The sequence below is a fragment of the Salvia hispanica genome, chromosome 2, assembly GCF_023119035.1.
Source record: "Salvia hispanica cultivar TCC Black 2014 chromosome 2, UniMelb_Shisp_WGS_1.0, whole genome shotgun sequence".
Classification (NCBI taxonomy): Eukaryota; Viridiplantae; Streptophyta; class Magnoliopsida; order Lamiales; family Lamiaceae; genus Salvia; species Salvia hispanica.
In genome coordinates, this window is record NC_062966.1 from 8580306 (window position 1) to 8594817 (window position 14512).

At 36.2% G+C, this 14512-nt stretch overlaps 3 protein-coding genes across 5 annotated transcripts; all 3 read left to right on the top strand.

Annotated features, from left to right (window-relative positions):
* The first annotated feature begins 3887 nt into the window (after positions 1-3887).
* On the top strand, positions 3888-4382 carry LOC125203363 (histone H4). The gene has a single exon (XM_048101690.1). It carries the CDS (start codon positions 3932-3934, stop codon positions 4241-4243), a length of 312 nt encoding a protein of 103 aa, XP_047957647.1. The 5' UTR covers positions 3888-3931; the 3' UTR covers positions 4244-4382.
* A 424-nt stretch (positions 4383-4806) lies between these two features.
* LOC125203362 (heat shock cognate 70 kDa protein 2-like) lies at positions 4807-7961 on the top strand. The gene is made up of 2 exons (XM_048101688.1): positions 4807-5136; positions 6061-7961. Exons 1-2 carry the CDS (start codon positions 4923-4925, stop codon positions 7791-7793), a joined length of 1947 nt encoding a protein of 648 aa, XP_047957645.1. The 5' UTR covers positions 4807-4922; the 3' UTR covers positions 7794-7961.
* Positions 7962-8838: 877 nt separating this feature from the next.
* Positions 8839-14110, top strand: LOC125208311 (beta-glucuronosyltransferase GlcAT14C). Of its 3 annotated transcripts, XR_007174092.1 has the most exons (6): positions 8839-9478; positions 9539-9614; positions 9698-9813; positions 11308-11872; positions 13447-13585; positions 13930-14110. XR_007174092.1 is itself a non-coding variant. In XM_048107893.1 (4 exons), the coding sequence occupies exons 1-4, from the start codon at positions 8977-8979 to the stop codon at positions 11820-11822; spliced, it is 1209 nt and encodes a 402-aa protein (XP_047963850.1). In that variant the 5' UTR covers positions 8839-8976; the 3' UTR covers positions 11823-11933. The 3 variants fall into 3 exon arrangements, 1 of the variants encoding a protein (XP_047963850.1); XR_007174091.1 differs by having other exon boundaries at positions 13447-14110; XM_048107893.1 differs by lacking the exons at positions 13447-13585; positions 13930-14110 and having other exon boundaries at positions 11308-11933.
* Positions 14111-14512: the final 402 nt, after the last annotated feature.

Genomic DNA, 14512 nt, shown 5'->3' on the forward strand with positions numbered 1-14512 from the left:
CTCCCCCGCGCATAGCACGACCCAACTAATCCCAACTAATTTTCTATCTGCACTTACTAAAAATTGTGAATTCATATTTAAGATATGAGAAACAAAATCGTTACATCAAGTTCTAAACCCAAAAATAAATACAATAACAATTCATTATACCAATAAAAACTATATAATCAAATAATGCGTGGTTGGCTAAGATCTACTCTACTTCAGCAACATATAACAGAAAAAGGTATCAAATGTTTTCTCTGCATATCAAACAAAATCGATATAAAGATTTAGGTCTTATATACTCCCTCCGTTCTATAATAATAGAGTCATTTTGCCATTTTGGTACGTTCCATAGTAATAGAGTCATTTTCTTTTTTAGTAAAAGTCAACACATTTTTCCACACCTACCTTATTCTTTCTTACTTTTTTCTCTCTTCATCTCTCTACATTTTTCATTTTCGACTTTATTCTCTCTTTACTTAACTTACCTAACACAATTTTTTCTTAATCTCCGTGCCAAAAAGTTTCGCCTCCATTAATATGGAACGGAGGGAGTATTACCTTAATGGATGCATATAAATCACTATACATCATAATATTACATTATCCTCTACTCCTTTTCTCATAGCATACTTAAAATGCATATCCACTTAGAGTAAGATCTGAAGCATGTAATACTGCATCTTCAATTTAATTACCAAAATATAAATTAGATTACATATATTGATACTAAAAACTCAATTGATTGTAGGAAAAATTATTGTATTTAATAGGGTTTCTATTTTTGTTTACAGTAAAAACAGTTTTGGGAATATTTTCACTTTTTGCATACAGAATTAATTTCACATAATTTCGAAATTATGTTACTCAAAGATTTTATTTTTATGACTCTTATCTTTCTCATGAATTATAGTACACTTCTTGTACTAATACATATTTACATTTTCAGATTCCTTTGGCATAGGAATGAGAAGACTACAAATGCCAGCTTTTGAAAAAAGGCAAAATACAAATTTTGAAGACAACCCCATTTATAGCAGACCAAACAATCAAGTGAACAATAGATGAATTGCCAATTAGGACTATTTGTCAATTTGGAGCTAGTTTATCTTCATGAAATCAAAATTTCAGCAATCATATAAGAGTATCCGACCCATTTTTCTTTGGTTGTGACATTGGCAAAAAATGCCTTCAAAATTGTTTTTGTCTTCTTTTTTAGCTATTCATTATCCAAAGTCTAGCCCACAAGGTAGCTCGAATATGTTTTTCTTTGTTCCGTGACTTTCGTCTTCATCACCAGTTTCCATGGCGGAGGATTTCCGTGACTCAATCGTGTTCCATTGTACTCGTCTGGTTTTCGTTTTTCCGCCTTTTCTTATCTGCTTTTCTCATCTTTGTATTTTGCATCCCTTCCTCAGCATAGAGCTTTTCATTCTGCCTCGTAGTAGCCGATTTTGATTTCTCCTCTACAGATACATTAGCAGCGTCCTCTCCTGATTCCATGGCTGATCACCACCATCATTGCCTCGATTATCCTGGGTATCATCATCGATTATGGTAAGCAAATCGAATGTTATTTGCAGAAATGAAAAAAACATAACGAACTTGAGAGAAAACCAACCCCAACATCATCATATCAAAATTCAGAGAGCATGTTGGAGCAACTTCAATAGGAATGAACTCATTCACGGATTTCAAACTGTCACTGACATTACAAAATTAATTAAAACAGTCATAAATTTAAAAACATTAACTCAATCTACTATATAAATTTTGGATTTAAAAGATTATATAGAAAATTGTAGGGTTGGCCAATCTTAGGAATATTTTTCTTATATATTTATTTAATTATATATACTCCGTATATTATTTGATCATATTTTGAATATGTATTTTAAATTTGCGAATAATTTATTGTTACATATATGTCTAGACATGTTTATGGTTTTGTTACAAACACCAAGAAGTTATGGTTTCCGACCATCACAGACTTAATTCAACTAAGACCACATCTCAAACTTGTATGAGTAGGTTGGGATTAGCATGGTATCAAACTTAATATCCAATATACTACTCCCCCCGTCCCTGAAAATTTATCACTTATTTCCTTTTTCGTCCGTTCCTTAAAATTTGTAACTTTTCACTTTTACCATTTTTGGTAGTGGACCCTATATTCCATTAACTCAATTCACACTCACATTTTATTATGAAACTAATAATATATAAAAGAAGGACCCACATTTCACCAGCTTTTTCAACCCACTTTTTTATTACATTTCTTAAAACCCGTGTTGGGTCAAATGATGACGAATTATTAGGGACGGAAGGAGTATAATTTATTAAAGTTGTATACCTATTAAAGTACATATTATTCGTATTCTTCTCATTTCCTAAATACTCCCTCCGTCCCAGATAATTCGTCCCAGTTTTCCATTTCGGTCCGTCCCACATAATTTGTCCCATTTCACTTTTACCATTTTTGGCAGTGGACCCCATATTCCACTAACTCCATTCCTACTCACATTTTATTATAAAACTAATATATAAAGGTAGGATCCACATTCCACTAACTTTTTCAACTCACTTTTCATTACAATTCTTAAAACCCGTGCCCGGTCAAAGTGACCCGAATTATCCGGGACGGAGGGAGTAATAGTATTATTACAATTGCTAATAATAGGAATATATTTGCATCATAAGATTGAAGTCCAGTATGCCACCTACCTTTTTGGTTTTAACGTAGCTCTCCTGCAATCTAGATGCTCTAGACTATGAGAGGTGAGGACGGCATTTAGTCCGACAATAGTTTATATACATGCATAAGAAACTTAGAAAGTTCAGATGATGGATATCACAAAAGAAACCGTAAAGCTGCATATAAAGGATCTCGATTAAAATCTTTTCAGCCAATTGAATCAAATTATCTTTGCTAATCTCCACTCACTCCACTTAATTAAAACCGCCCACTCACTCTTTTAATCAAATATTTAAATGGCCTTTTATATTTATATTTAAATAATAAAATTTATTTTAAAAGGGCATTTTCCTAAATATCCCTAAAACTCCCCTTATTTTCTTAAATATCTCCAAAACTCCCTTTTTATATATTGTATAGATACTAACTAATTTACAGTAATAACTATTAACTAATTTCAATTAATTTACAATAATAACTATAACTTATAACTAATTATAATTTTGTATGTTAAAAATATCAACACAGATATATAATTTTATTAATTATCTTGTGTTGATAAATTTACGTCATTGTGTTGATATTTAAATTTATATGTTATATTGATAAAATTATGTCTTTATATTGATAATTTAAATACACATAATTAAAAGTAATCAATTATTATTGATAATTAATATTACCTTTAACGCGACCCTGTAACCACAAATACAAACAAAAAGAGCCTTATTAATAAAATAATACTGTTCATTTCTCGACTTATTATAAAGCCTTATTATAAAATTGGATTAATATTTTAATACTATCATAGCAAGTATCGATTGTATAGTATTCTGATTTTTATCATAATGTAATAACTTTGGATTTATTTAAATAAAATGTTACATTTGTTATTAAAAAAATTGAATTTTGGATTCTGAAATTCCCACCCACGAGTAGAGTGGACCATTTCGAAATATTCAAATTTCGTAGATGAATCTACTTTTCTCTAACATTAAAAAACCATAATCCGCAGCAAGCATCCATCTGCCAACTACCCACCCTTGATCCGTCTCTTATCTACGGTGTAAGAAAGCCCATCAACGTTAACACGGATTGCCATCTGTAGCCGTTCCTTAAATCTTTAATCCAACGGCTGTCAGTAAAATCCAATTCCACCCGCCTCTTATATAAACGCAGTCGAGTTTTGAACGAACCATTCACCAACTACTGCAACACAAAACTAAAAGATTTCATCTCGATCAAAGGAAAATGTCTGGGCGCGGCAAAGGAGGAAAGGGTTTGGGAAAGGGTGGAGCTAAGCGTCATCGTAAGGTGCTTAGAGATAACATCCAGGGGATCACGAAGCCGGCCATTCGCCGCCTGGCTCGTCGTGGCGGCGTCAAGCGCATCAGCGGTCTCATCTACGAGGAGACTCGCGGCGTCCTCAAGATCTTTTTGGAGAATGTAATTCGCGACGCCGTCACCTACACTGAGCACGCTCGCCGGAAAACCGTCACCGCCATGGATGTTGTCTACGCTCTCAAGAGGCAGGGCCGCACTCTCTACGGCTTTGGCGGCTGAGATCTTGGAAATGCTTGTAAATGCCCTAGAATTTGGGGATTTTAGTGTCATGCTGTTTCCAAATTTTTAGATTTTAGTATCATTGTTACTCAGATCTCATTTGAAATTGAAATGAATGTTTCTTTCGAATTTCTTTTTATTTCCATGAGTAATGTTTTGTCTACTCAATTGCTTGATTTGTTTCAGACTACAAATTAGTGTTTCAGAATTTATTTTAGATAATTAGCATAAGTTGGCATTCCAATTTAGTCAATAAAAGAAAAAGTCTCATTAAAATATTGCATTAAATAATTCCAAATCTGTATTTTCTTTAACAACACTCTACGCCACAAAAAATATCCGAGAAGCGGAAGGGCAAAAAGGAAAAGGCTCTGCTTGTGGTGGGCAACTCTGAATCAATCAGCCAATCAAAACTCACTGGAAAAGTTGAATCAAACCATCACCGTTGATTATTTCCCCTTATAAACCCATCCAACGGCTGACAACTAATTCTTTGTTTCGAACATTCTAGAATGTGAACCTCAGCTTTGCATGCACTATATATAGGTATAAATTCTCGCGACTTTCACTTCATACTCGTCGAAAGTAAAACCCTAACCCGCCCCAATTTTGTTATTCTTCTCACGTAAACCATATTCTTCTCTATCGCCGAATTCATCAGATCTAGTGGTAGAAAGCCATGGCCGGAAAAGGAGAGGGTCCAGCGATCGGGATCGATCTTGGCACGACATACTCGTGCGTCGGCGTCTGGCAGCACGACCGTGTGGAGATCATCGCCAATGACCAGGGCAACAGGACCACGCCGTCTTACGTCGGTTTCACTGACACTGAGAGGCTAATTGGTGATGCGGCTAAGAATCAGGTCGCCATGAACCCTATCAACACTGTTTTCGGTAAGAATTACTAATATGTTGTTTTGAAAATATTAAATTAACATCTAGCTCTGCTGTTTTGATGTGTTATGTATCACTGTAGTAGATCTCTGTATGGTAATATGTTTGATTCTCCTTGTTGCGTTTGGTTTGTAACAATACTGGATCTTACATTGCTGCTAGAATTTGATATTTACTGTTCAATTCAGCATCTATTCGTTGTTTGGATCACTTATACCAGATATGGTGTAACGTTATGCTGAATATGTCTTGTTAGTTGGGGATCTGTAATTTTTTTATTTGAGGGTGTGCGATTTGTTTGAGTTTGTGAATGTTAGTATTTGAACCTTGATCTGATACAGAAACTGCCAAATGTTGCCTTTCATGTCGAGTGTGAGGGTTAATTAACATATGAGACGAATTTGAATATCACTGTATATTGTTTGGATTTCAAGGTAATAAGCATATAATATTGTTAATCTCATCATTATTATTTATGTACTCGGTTCATAATTTTTAACATATGCTCTCTTAATTGAAGTTCCACGTCTGCACATTAGATTAACATGGCATAGTTACTAGTTAGAGTAGTGTTAAAATTTTTTACAGAGTGCAGATTTGTGGTTATCAAGTTGTGCTTAATTCTTGGTGTAACTGGTCATGATACTTACTTGGTTTTCATGTTATACTGCTTGTTCTGATATGCGATCCTTTCCATGTTCCTCTCCGTCTATTAGGTTGAGTTTCTTTTTCTGTTTACTTGGCCTTCCAACCATAGCGTGAAACTAATTTTGCCATCTTTTGGCTGCCATTTATTTCCAATATATGAAAATAGAAATTTCAGTATCAACCCTGCTGGTTCCATTTTTCTCTCTTTTGTATGTATGGTGTTTGTCTTCCAATATTTCAGAAATTAATATCAACATTTTTGCTTGCTTATTGTAGATGCTAAGAGGTTGATTGGAAGGAGATTTAGTGATGCCTCCGTTCAGAGTGATATTAAGTTGTGGCCTTTCAAGGTCATTCCCGGTCCTGCTGAGAAACCCATGATTGTAGTTAGCTACAAGGGTGAGGATAAGCAATTTGCAGCTGAGGAGATCTCTTCTATGGTTTTGATGAAAATGAGGGAGATTGCAGAGGCATATCTTGGTTCTTCTGTGAAGAATGCCGTGGTCACTGTTCCAGCTTACTTCAATGATTCTCAGCGTCAAGCTACCAAGGATGCTGGTGTAATTGCTGGCCTTAATGTGATGCGTATAATCAATGAGCCTACTGCAGCAGCAATTGCCTATGGTCTTGACAAGAAGGCCACAAGTGTTGGTGAGAAGAATGTCTTAATTTTTGATCTTGGGGGTGGAACTTTTGATGTTTCTCTTCTGACCATTGAGGAAGGTATCTTTGAAGTAAAGGCCACTGCTGGTGACACTCACCTTGGAGGTGAAGATTTTGACAACAGAATGGTGAACCATTTTGTTCAGGAATTCAAGAGGAAGCACAAGAAAGACATCAATGGTAACCCAAGGGCTTTGAGGCGATTGAGAACTGCTTGTGAAAGAGCTAAGAGGACCCTCTCATCCACTGCTCAGACCACCATTGAGATTGACTCCCTCTACGAGGGTGTTGATTTCTACTCCACTATTACTCGTGCCAGATTTGAGGAGCTTAACATGGACCTGTTCAGGAAGTGCATGGAACCTGTTGAGAAGTGTTTGAGGGATGCCAAGATGGACAAGAGCACTGTTCATGATGCTGTTCTTGTTGGTGGCTCCACTAGAATTCCTAAGGTTCAACAGCTTTTGCAAGATTTCTTCAATGGGAAGGAACTCTGCAAGAGCATCAACCCTGATGAGGCTGTAGCATATGGTGCTGCTGTCCAAGCAGCTATATTGAGTGGTGAGGGTAATGAGAAGGTTCAGGATCTTTTGCTTCTTGATGTTACTCCTCTATCTCTTGGTTTGGAAACAGCAGGTGGTGTCATGACTGTGTTGATTCCGAGGAACACTACCATTCCAACCAAGAAGGAGCAGGTATTTTCTACTTACTCTGACAACCAGCCTGGTGTCCTGATCCAAGTATACGAAGGAGAGAGAACGAGGACGAGGGATAACAACTTGCTTGGAAAATTTGAGCTCTCAGGAATTCCTCCTGCTCCTAGAGGTGTTCCCCAGATTACAGTGTGCTTTGACATTGATGCCAATGGCATTTTGAACGTGTCTGCGGAGGACAAGACTACTGGGCAGAAAAACAAGATCACAATTACTAATGATAAGGGCAGGCTCTCGAAGGAGGACATTGAGAAGATGGTCCATGAGGCGGAGAAGTACAAGTCTGAAGATGAAGAACACAAGAAGAAGGTGGAGTCAAAGAATGCACTTGAGAACTATGCCTACAACATGAGGAACACTGTCAAGGATGAGAAGATTGCCTCAAAGCTGTCTGAAGCAGACAAGAAGAAGATTGAGGATGCTATTGAGTCGGGCATCCAGTGGCTAGATGCTAACCAGCTGGCAGAGTCGGATGAGTTTGAAGACAAGATGAAGGAATTGGAGAGCATTTGCAACCCAATCATAGCCAAGATGTACCAGGGTGCAGGTGGAGAGGCTGCCATGGATGATGATGATGCTCCTGCTCCCAGTGGAGGGGGTGGAGCTGGTCCTAAGATTGAGGAGGTCGACTAAACCCTATGGTTGCTCTCTTTGGTTATTATCATATCTTATATGTTAATTTTTGTTGATAGGCATTTTGGTACCTAACATTTGATATTTCTTTGTATTGCTATTATTCACACAACTATGGTTTTGCCTGAAATATTTACCTCTGCATTGCATATGAGGTTTCGGTTTTAATTATGGTGTCATTTGTGCCATTCTGCCTGCTGCTTGAGTGCATGTCTTAGAAGTTCTTTTTGGTTGATTATCATACCTCAGTAGTATTAATGATTTTTGAACGAAGCTGCGTGTAGCACGGGATCTGTTAACATGATTTGGAAGGATGTATTCGTGCAGGACAATTAGCATTATCGTGTATGCAACGCAATTTAAGTCGATGTGTATAATTAGATGCCATTTTACTATCTATCTACCATTGAGATTTGGGGCTCTGAAGAGGTAAATGATACTGATGTAATATATGTGAAAAGTATTATTATTGATAGAAGTGATGACATGTTATGTTATTGATGGGATTAAATGTAGATACATTTTTAACTATGAATTGTGTTTGTGGGTCGATTCCAGTTGCCGCCTCCCTAAAAGATAACGTCTAACTAATTTATAAGACCTTGTAGACGGACTCACTATCCTTAGTAAGTACGGTTGTGGCAACGCATGGGCCTGAAAGAGTCTTGTGCAGCGGAAGCTTGTTGGCCGCGACCAGCAGATGCTGAGGGAATTGTGGCGCGTCAAGCCACAAGCGAAATTGAAGCCTTCTTCGAATGATATTGACGCAGATTTCCGTATCACCGATTGCGATATAGGTGAGTGGGGCAGGGCTCCATTTCCAAACCGTTTTTGTTTATCTAGGATTAAAAAATCAATAAAGAAATATATGAACTAAAATCATAAAACAGCAATAAATTAATATTTGAACTAAAATCATAAAAAGGCCGTATATTTTTTAAAAAATGGAATTTACTAAAAATTTAGAAATATAAAATGGAATATACTAAAAAAATAGTAATAAGTAGTGCAGAAAAGATAATATCAACAACATTGTTTTCAATATGGAGACTGTTGGAATTTTTATTCACAGCAACACTTGACCCACTGCTTCCCTCTCCCTTCTAATCCAAGTTTTCATCACTCCATTTCTCCCATTTTCTCCACTCCGCCAAACTTTGCAAAAAAAACACATGATTCAGTAATGAAACGAGCTCATATCAACCGAAAATGTTCATTGCCCCTAATTTTCGCATCCATTTCAGCCCTCATACTCATCTTCATCTCAATTCTATCCCACCTCAAACCCAATAATTCCTCTTTCCCCACCCCCATCTCCGATCTCCCAGACTTCCCCCAATTGCCGCGATTCGCCTACTTCATTTCCGGCACAAGCGGCGACGGCGCGAGCCTGAGGCGGCTGCTTCAGGCCTCGTACCATCCGCGCAATTACTATCTCCTTCATCTCGATTTGGAGGCCTCCGACTCCGAAAGGCTAGACCTCGCCAAGTATGTCAAGTCTGCACCACTAATTCGGAGCTTCAGGAATGTGATGGTGATGGGGAAGGGCGACTTGCTCACCCCCAAGGGCCCCACGGAGATGGCCTCCACGCTGCACGCCATCGCCATTCTTCTCAAGCAGCCCAAGCGCTGGGATTGGTTTGTTAACCTTGGTGCTTCCGATTATCCGCTTATGCCTCAGGATGGTGAGCTTTTTGGTGTTTGGTTTTGTAGATCATATCTCTTATTTGTCACTTTTGTTACAGATTTGCTGCACATTTTCTCCTACTTGCCTAGGGATCTGAATTTCATTGAGCATACTAGTGACTTTGGTTGGAAAGAGTGAGCACTTAACTTGTACACATTCACTTGTATTGGTGTTTAATAATCTCTTTTTATAATTCAGTTTTATGTTTTATTTGCAGACACCAAAGAGCTAGGCCTATAATAATTGATCCTGGATTGTATCACTCAAAGAAATCTGGTGTTTTCTGGGCCAAGGAGAAAAGATCATTGCCTGCTTCTTTCAAATTATTCACTGGTATTCCTGAAATCTTTTACACTTTTCTACTGATTTTCCTACTTTATGTGTATAAAGCTCAAGTCTAATAACTTCCATAAATATCAAAGCCCATAGTTATATCTTATGAATGAGAATGAGATACAGTGTGTGATGTAAATCATGTAATTACTAATTATAATCAAATACTACTAATATTTATAAAGCTCTGGCAATGCTTCCTCTTGGCATTGACACAAAACTTGATCCTTCTATGCTATCAGTTGCATTTGATTTCTGTGTTATCCTATCCCATCACTTGGGTATTAGTATTACCTCAAAATATCAATATGATCAGTTGTTTCCTGCTTGCTTTAGATATACATTAATATTTGAGTCTTGTGTATACCTATAATTTACCAAATTCTTTAGCTATAAGTTATAGTATAGACTTTGCTGTAGTGAGCTTGGCATATTATGAGAAAGATAAAGACAATTATCCGTCAGTTGTTATATTTAAACAGCTGCTTTCCCAGGCTTGGCATATCATGTAATTACTTATGGTCTTATGGGGGCTCTTGATGAGAAACTGCATCCTCTTGTGTGGTCATCAGTTTTCTAAACTCTTATGTTTTTAAATCTACCAGCTCATAACTGTTTAAAATAAATAAAAATATACTTCTTCCTTGGTTCAATTTAATGGTAGATACCAAATCAGCCATGTTACGTTGTTTTTTTTTTCAAATTTCATCTCTTTTATATAACTTCTTTATATCATGAAGGTTTGAGGATGGATAATCTTGTATATACACGCCTATTCATCTTTAGCTTGTGAAACAGTTACTATAGCTATATCATTAAGCAACCCACAAAGTGTTGTGCAGGTAGACTGCAAAAACAGTCTTGTGCTGTTTTAGTCTTGTATAGGGGCTACCAATTTAGCTTCTACAACACCTAAAATTAGGATATTTATAACAATTTTGCTCAAAACTTGTGTGCTTCTATGCTTCTCTGTTTGTTATTGTTCATGTTCAAGTTAGGTGACTTGTAAATTTATAGCATCCTTTGGGTACAAGTATTATTACAACTAAAACTACTTAGTTTTGTTATTGCGACACAAAGTTGGGTAAGATGAGTGTAGAAACAACTGTATATCCAATGTAGAAGCAAGACTTGTTATGAGTCCCACCAAATCCCCAAAAAATTAAGGTCATGTTACACTCACATAGCTAATGTTGGAATTTGTAAATCATTCTTAAATTACACTATTATAGGAGCTGTATCGACTAATGCTAGCTTGAAGTTAGAACCAAGTTACACGGCCAATTCGCAATATATCTTACTGTGCACTCTTGTTTATATTGCTTAATATGCTCCATAACTAATCATACACTCGCAACACCAGAGTTCCTATCAGCAACACTTATGCACAGAACTCAATAACTTGTCTCCATCGGCCTTACAATCGTGTGTGTTGGTTTCATAGCATTTTGCTTTAGGAATTGCCAGTTTCTCTTTTAACTTGTTTTTTCTCAGGTTCTGCTTGGGTGGTTCTTTCAAGGTCGTTTCTCGAGTTTTGCATCTGGGGATGGGATAATCTCCCACGCACTCTCCTCATGTACTATACAAATTTCCTCTCAGCGTCAGAGGGATATTTCCACACCGTGATGTGCAATCACAAGCACTATCAGAACACAACGGTGAACCACGACCTGCACTTCATAAAGTGGGAGGACACTAGGAGGGAACAGCCCGTGAATTTGACCCTAGACGACTTTGAGAGGATGGTGGAAAGCGGGGCCCCATTCGCTCATAAAATTGGGAGCGACGCTGTTCTTAATAAAATCGACAGAGTTCTACTGAGAAGATCAGCCAGCCAGTTTACTCCTGGGGGTTGGTGTATGGCTAGCTATGGGCGTAAACAGGAGGATTCTTGTCTGGTTTATGCTAGTTCAGATGTCACTAAACCATCTTCAAGTTCGAAAAGGTTGGAGATGCTTGTGACTCACCTGCTCGATAACGATCAATTTCGTGGAAAACAATGTAAATAATCTTTATTATCCTTGTCCAAACAATGAAGCCCCTGTCGATAAACAAAGAGGTAAATGTGCTCCCTTTTCCCTAAGTAATTTTTTTTCAATTGATAATATCATCATTGCATACTCCCTTCGTCCATAATCAAAGTCTTATATTTTATTAATTTTGCACTAAAATATGATTTGGTAGTTGGGGTTTGAATCAATGTCGAAATAATTTCTACTGCCGAAATATCGAACCTATCATCGTTAGTTTGTTTTAGGTTATTTTTAGTTTGTTTTATTTTTAAGTCATTTTATAAAATCCGAATTTGAAAAATACGGATATCATTGTTAGTACTTATATCATTTCAAGTCATGCTTACTATCATGACCTAAAATCAGTCTAAGAATGACCTTCATCTTATCTAAAAATGATCTCCGTAGGATAGTTCTGTGTTCGGCAATAAGATTGAGTTTTGCATATATTACAGACCTTTGGTAGTTGAGTATTAAGCTAAAGTAAATAGGTTGAAGCGTTACATGTTGGATGTAATACAAGCAATAATAATGAAGGACTATTGAATAAAACAAGAAGTCATGGAAAACTACTTCCACCTTTCAATTACGGCCAAAGTAAGTAAACCTTATATCCGTACGTATTATTTCCTCTGTCCCACTTAAGATGTCCATATTCTTGAGTAGCTCGAGATTTTAGGAAGAGCCGTTAGGTGGAATAAATAGAGAGAAAAATGTAGTTGAATATTTTAATGAGGAATTTTTATATCTTTTAGGTAAATAATTCCTATCAACAAAAGGAAAAGACCAACAATGAATTATCTCCCTTCAAATTTTCGCCATTCAATTTTGTGCACACTAAACAATTATTTATGTGTAATATTTAGTAGAACAAAATCGTACTACTATCTACAAATGGAAAAAGCGGGGTGCGTTAGAATGATAACCATATTTATAGTGATAACCTAATAACCTATTATTTAATGGGTTAAAAATATCATTTTTACTAAAAATGATATTTTTTCAGCATGCATAAAATGATACTTTTAATCAATAAAATAATATTCTGTTCTATAAAATGATATATTTCGTCCATAGAATGATAGTTTATTAGGTTATCACCATAAATATGAGTTATTATATGATCACCTCCCTGGAAAAGGCCAATAATGAATTACGATCGACTTTTAGCAACAAAATTTAATGCACATGAATTGAAGATTAGTTGAAATAAATAAAATAAAGAGAATAATATTCTCATTAAAAATATAATTTCTTAAAAAATGTCTCATTTTTTTGGATGGGGAAATGAACTTAAACTGAAAAGCTGCGCTCAAAAGGCATTAACATTCTTGGTCAACTCACACAAAAAAAATGTCTCATTTTGAATAGGCTTCAGAAGGAATACAAGCTAGAAAAATGTGGTAGTATAGAGCGAATAAAACTTGACATATTTAAATTAAAATGTGGATGAAAAATAACGGAAGTTAATGCAATATTTGGTTGCGTAGGTGAAGAAACCACCATCACTGTCGATAATGTTTGCACATTACCAATTTGTTGAGACATTGAGTGATAGTAGTTGAAGAGTAGAGTTCATCTATGACTATGATGCTTACAAATGTGTGTAAATCGAGTGTAGAAGGCGATGGATCCAGCGTGAGGTACGACCTACTCGTGCGTGGGAGTCTTGCATGCAGCACAACTGCTTACATGTCATCGCCTAATTGCTTACGCGGCTAAGAATCGGGTCACCAGCAACCCTACCAACACGTTTTTCGGTATCAATTCTATTTTCTTTTTGAATTTAAATTATACCTCTCTTTGATTACTCGTGAGGCGTTTTGTTTATAAGGTCATCTCTAACCATTTACATCAAACTTAAATTTTATACACCATTGCATGGATGTTACACAAATTTTTTGCAGTAGCTATAGTACACACCCATACTTGATGTTGTTCCATAGAAAAACGCAAAAATTGGTTTGGATTTGCAGTATGATTGGAGAAGTTTTTTACACAAAAAAAATCAAATTTCGTGTATGGTTGGAGATATTGTCTAACGTTGAACTTGTCCTATTGAGATGAGCTTGATAACTTTTCATTGTCTTGTGTTGATTTCTAGGGAATAAGCATGTATTATTGTAATCGATGTAATCAAACTTAATATATGTTCTCTTTATTTCAAGTGGCACATTTGATAAACTTGGGAGAGTTAGATTAATTAGTCTTCATCAGATTTTAAGAGTATGTATATTTTTCTAATTAATCTTCTTCTTCATGTAATGAGTCATGAATTTTATGTAGTGCCTGTCTTCTATTCCATTTTACTCTGGGGGTGTTCGGTTTGCAAGATTACATCCCATGATTAAATTTGTATCATGTTTGGTTCAAAAAGAGATTGTGAATCTCATGACTTAATCCTAGATGGATAGTCATGTGGTACTTTGTCATAGCCAACCCCCTCCTACTAAATAATCTCACAACTTAATCCTAGATTATATCTTACTACTATTTTATCTAGTAAACCAAACACCACCTTTGTGTATTAGGTTATGAGTGTTTATTACCGGTAGAAAGAAGAAGAACATTATGCTTTGTAATGTGACTATTCACTGCCCTTCCAAGTTCCAAACATACTCCTCTGTGCTACTACTACTATTATTGCCTACCTTGTCCCTACTATATTTTTTCAACTCCTGAACGAG

Coding starts and splice junctions, on each gene's coding strand:
- LOC125208311 (XM_048107893.1), top strand. CDS start 8,977: ATGAAACGAGCTCATATCAACCGAAAATGTTCATTGCCCCTAATTTTC. Junction 9,615..9,697: donor AGTGACTTTGGTTGGAAAGA/GTGAGCACTTAA, acceptor TTTTATTTGCAG/ACACCAAAGAGCTAGGCCTA. Junction 9,814..11,307: donor TTCTTTCAAATTATTCACTG/GTATTCCTGAAA, acceptor GTTTTTTCTCAG/GTTCTGCTTGGGTGGTTCTT.
- LOC125203362 (XM_048101688.1), top strand. CDS start 4,923: ATGGCCGGAAAAGGAGAGGGTCCAGCGATCGGGATCGATCTTGGCACG. Junction 5,137..6,060: donor CCCTATCAACACTGTTTTCG/GTAAGAATTACT, acceptor TGCTTATTGTAG/ATGCTAAGAGGTTGATTGGA.
- LOC125203363 (XM_048101690.1), top strand. CDS start 3,932: ATGTCTGGGCGCGGCAAAGGAGGAAAGGGTTTGGGAAAGGGTGGAGCT.